The sequence below is a fragment of the Silurus aristotelis genome, assembly GCF_946808225.1.
Source record: "Silurus aristotelis genome assembly, chromosome: 16".
Taxonomy (NCBI): domain Eukaryota; kingdom Metazoa; phylum Chordata; class Actinopteri; order Siluriformes; family Siluridae; genus Silurus; species Silurus aristotelis.
Genome location: NC_139589.1, coordinates 506,259 through 511,349, shown reverse-complemented (window position 1 = coordinate 511,349; position 5,091 = coordinate 506,259). Strand labels below are relative to the sequence as shown.

The 5,091-nt window shown below is 42.3% G+C and overlaps 1 protein-coding gene across 1 annotated transcript in view; it reads right to left on the bottom strand.

Annotated features, from left to right (window-relative positions):
* LOC310739450 (rho GTPase-activating protein 26-like) overlaps nt 1-5,091 on the bottom strand; it is a gene marked incomplete at its 3' end in the record, with an annotated part of 50,999 nt that overhangs the window by 1,203 nt on the left and 44,705 nt on the right. Inside the window, exons 17-20 of the mRNA XM_083565376.1 lie at nt 3,264-3,369; nt 2,556-2,715; nt 296-446; nt 3-26 (exon numbers count right to left, since the gene is read on the bottom strand). Coding sequence (XP_083421502.1) covers nt 3-26; nt 296-446; nt 2,556-2,715; nt 3,264-3,369 — 441 coding nt within the window. The remainder of the gene's footprint in view (nt 1-2; nt 27-295; nt 447-2,555; nt 2,716-3,263; nt 3,370-5,091) is intronic.

Sequence of the window (5,091 nt, the reverse complement as noted above, 5' to 3'; positions counted from 1 at the left end):
GCTGTTCTTCTGATCCACCGCCAACACTGTGGAACAAACCCACACCAATAGGAGATCTGATAAGCGCTTCAGTGGAAGTTTAGAAACCTGATTTCAAGAAACTGATGTTCTTATGTGCAGGATCTTCACAGGACTACAGGATCCCTGAGAATCTCCTCAGGGCTACAAGATCCTTCAGGATCTTCACAGGACTACAGGATCTCTTAGGATGTCCATATATAATATGTAGTGCTAATAATACTATAAAAAGACCTCCATAGGTAAGCCAAGAGGATTCATCCCCATGTGTCCTCACCTGGGTCTTGCTCGGAGTGTGTAGGAGTGTGGAAGAGTGTGAGAGGTCTCTCGCTGCAGGACGGTGCTTTGCTCTCTGTACTTTTTCTCCTGCAGACGCTGGGCTGAGAGTTGCTCTGACCCAAAAGAGGATCCGGCGTCTCTTTGAAGATCTGGGAAGGACATAAATCCATGAGATCAACGAGTCTGAGGAAATATTTTCCACACAGCACCACACCATAACAGTCACCATCATGAAGCCTGAACACACACACGGTCTCGCTTCGTTTTTATGGAAGAAAGAAGGACGTGCTGATGATATCCAATAAAATATAAATAATTCCCAATGAAATATTGAAAAGATTTTATTTTTTTCTTCTCTCCTGAATCAGGAATATTCACCAGTGGAGATTTGAGTCTGAAGTCAAGTTGAGAGTCGAGTCATTCAGAGGAAGAAATCACTTTCCAGTTCTGTTCATTATATATATATATTATATACAAGTCTGAGTCAAGTTTATATTAAAATAACCAGTAATAAACAAACAAACAAACAAACACATAAATACAAAATAAATTTACACGCTTGCAGTTCAAAATAAGAGAGAAACTAAAAAAAGCCCCTGAATCGCTATTTAGAGATAAATTTTTAATAATGTGTTTAGATTTATACTTAATATTTATTTCTGTAAAGCTGAGCTGTGGTCAGTGTTCCATTTGCTAAACAAATAAAAAAAAGGTATTCGTTTTATACCTGATCATTAGAGCTCGTGTGTGTGTGTGTGTGTGTGTGTGTGTGTGTGTGTGTGTGTGTGTGTGTGTGTGTGTGTGTGAGTGAGTGTAAAAGAGAGAAATTGGTTATTTTTATACCTGAACACATGGTTACTGATAAACAGACAAAATATAAACATGGATGGATGTTGGACAGGAGCATGTCGTCTCTGAATCACTCATTAAGAATCAATTCATCCTTTTTATATTTTTATTCTGAATTAATTCTTCATTGTTGCTTTTTGATGTTTAAAAGGTTCAGTTTTGGATGAATATAATGGAAATGAATTAAACTGAGCGGTTAAACCGTATTCATTACAAATAAAACCTAAAACATTTTTTGTCCCATTTTTTATTTTATTATACAACACACACCAAAGCACACCCCCACATGGAAAAACACGTGTGACACAACAAAACACGCCAAAACACACCTCACACACCAAAACACGCCTGACAAGACAAAAAACTGACACAACACACGCCAAAACACGCCCCCACATAGCAAAACACACCGGACACGTTAAATACACATGAAAAGACAAAACACGCATGACACAACAAAACACGGCAAAACACAACTGAAAAGACAAAACACAACTGACACGCCAAAACACGTGTGACACGCCAAAACACGCCTGACACAACACACACCAAAACACGCCTAACATGCCCAAACACACCCCCACATGGCAAAACACGCCTGACAAGACAAAACACAACTGACACGCCAAAACACGCCTGACAAGACAAAACACGCCTGAAACAACACACACCAAAACACGCCTGACACGCCTAAACACACCCCCACGTGGCAAAACACGCCTGACAAGACAAAACACAACTGACACGGCACGACACGCGTGACACTCCAAAACATGCTAAAACACGCCTGACACACCAAAACACACATGACACGGCAAAACATGCCTGACACGCCTAAACACGCCTGACACGACAAGACACCCCTGACATGCCCAACATGCCAAAACTAGAAGAATTCCAGCTTGAGATTAATGTATAAAAACACAATGTATCATCACTAGCAGTCTATATATTTACTTGGCATCCACGTGTCTGTGAGGAAAAACGTGAACACATGGTGTTTATCTAACCAGGGTTCAGTCATGTGGCCTGCAGGTCAGGATGTTGTCGTGATGCATTGGTGTGGATCAGATCACCCAGGAGTGGCCACAAGTCCCTTTAATCAGGTTTGAGATAAACCTGGGTTTGTCTTTCAGCCCCTCCATTAAAGAGTCGTGATGAGTTTCACACGTGAGTGTCAGTGAAGGGAGAAAGGAGCTCACGCTGTAAACACTTCACATGAGAGCTTTATGAAAAAAACACTGATTATTTATAAAAGTGGAGACGTCATGAACTTGTCACAAGGCCACCAAGTGTCGATTTGCTCATTTATAATGCCATTAATGGTTTGTGTGTTTTTTTCACGTTTCCCCATAAGACAGTAAAGGAAGTGTGTGTTTTTTTTAAATATGTGTCGTTTGAACACTTACACGTTCGTGGTTCTCGATCAGGATCTCCACCACAATGTTCTGGAACTTGATGTCCATAATAGCAGCTACGGTCTCCTCCTGCGACCGGAGCAGCGTGGGGCCGAACACTACGCCCAGATTAGCTACCGTCATCAGATTCTGCTGGTGGTGACTCGCCACGCTGCACAAAGACCCGCGTTAATGTTCAACTGCTTTTAATTTCCTGGAGAACATCCTGTGCACCAACTTTAGTTTAGCAAATGTGTTTCATTTCCTTTTTGGTGAGTTGCACATTTTTACGAGGTTCTAAAACACAGAACGAGTGTCTGCTTGTATTTCAGATTTGGTCCAGCAAACAATGTGTGATCTGTTATGGGACAAAACCAGTACAGTTACAGTAAAGTCCATGTCTCTCAAACAGGAAGTCAGAGTAGCATCATGTTTAACTACTTTACTGATTGATGTAACAGCCAATAGTGTTTGAGATACACCACATCCCCGCCCACTCGGTCTAAGGTCTTAGCGAACTTGATATCAAGCTGCTCCTGTAGAGCAAGACGCAGAGGGCGGGGCTTGTACACTTCCAAAGAATGCCACGAACTTCTAAACAAACACATTATGACTTGATTTCATAGAAACAATAAAATATCAAATAAAAAAGATATTATCTCGAAAACAGTAAAATGAAAACTCAAAAGAACTTAGAAAAATAGAAAATTGTGCAGCTACTTGGCCAGGTGTTTCATCAGCAGCTCCAGCATCTGCCGGTTCTTCTCTGGAAGACGATGCACGATGCTGTGAATCTCCTGAACACGTGCCACTGGATTATCCAGCTCTGATACAGAACAGAGAAAGAATGAGTGTGGGAAAAACAGGAAGTAAGAAGAGGTAAAGAGGAAATCACAGCTGGAGAGAAGAAAAGGACATATTAAGTTCAGAAGTTCTCCTGCAGTCCATATCCGACTTATAGAGGAGATATATTTAAAACTACACAACTCACAACAACAACTACACAAAAACTCCTCTGTCTACATAAATTATATTGATTGTTTTATATTGCAGAGTCAAGTGTGAATAGTGGATTGTGATTGGCTGGAAGTTCAGGTGTGAATAGTGGATTGTGATTGGCTGGAGGTTCAGGTGTGAATAGTGGATTGTGATTGGCTGGAAGTTCAGGTGTGAATAGTGGATTGTGATTGGCTGGAGGTTCAGGTGTGAATAGTGGATTGTGATTGGCTGGAGGTTCAGGTGTGAATAGTGGATTGTGATTGGCTGGAAGTTCAGGTGTGAATAGTGGATTGTGATTGGCTGGAGGTTCAGGTGTGAATAGTGGATTGTGATTGGCTGGAGGTTCAGGTGTGAATAGTGGATTGTGATTGGCTGGAAGTTCAGGTGTGAATAGTGGATTGTGATTGGCTGGAAGTTCAGGTGTGAATAGTGGATTGTGATTGGCTGGAGGTTCAGGTGTGAATAGTGGATTGTGATTGGCTGGAGGTTCAGGTGTGAATAGTGGATTGTGATTGGCTGGAAGTTCAGGTGTGAATAGTGGATTGTGATTGGCTGGAGGTTCAGGTGTGAATAGTGGATTGTGATTGGCTGGAAGTTCAGGTGTGAATAGTGGATTGTGATTGGCTGGAAGTTCAGGTGTGAATAGTGGATTGTGATAGGCTGGAGGTTCAGGTGTGAATAGTGGATTGTGATTGGCTGGAGGTTCAGGTGTGAATAGTGGATTGTGATTGGCTGGAAGTTCAGGTGTGAATAGTGGATTGTGATTGGCTGGAGGTTCAGGTGTGAATAGTGGATTGTGATTGGCTGGAGGTTCAGGTGTGAAAAGTTTGCGTTTGTCAGTTGAATCTAAATGAATGTGCTGCTTGTAAACACGTGTAACCATAGTAACATCCAGTTACAGTTCCATCCAGAGTGAGACGGCGATTGTACCTTAATGACCTTAATGATCTTAATGACCTTCCTAATGATTCAACAGATTTGAAGCTCTGAACAACGCACAAGCATGCAAGTCCACGCCCACCTCTGAGGAGCAAGTGCCCAGCCTGGCTACAGCTAATGTAAGGAAGACACTATCTAAATAGATAATATACCAGGGAGAGTGCTCAGGGACTGTGCTGACTAACTGGCAGGTGTCCTCACAGACATCTTCAACATTTTCCTGAGCCAGGCTGTGGTCCCGGCGAGCTTCAAAAAGTCCACTATCATCCCGGTGCCGAAGAAGTCAACAGTGAGGTGTCTCAATGATTACCGACCAGTAGCACTGACTCCCATCATGATGCGTCTAGTCAAGAGGCACATTCTCTCTGCTCTCACTGGACCCACTCCTATTTGCATACTGTTCCAACCACTCAATGATGCTCTCTGCTGATGGTCTCCTACACCCTGCACTCTGTCCTCTAACATCTGACACAAAGGACACATATGTCAGAATGCTGTTTGTTTCAGCTCAGCATTTAATACAATCATCCCTCAGCAACTGGTGACTAAACTCGCACTTTACTTAACTCTGTTCTTACGCTACCAACATCCCAACCTCATATCTCCTATA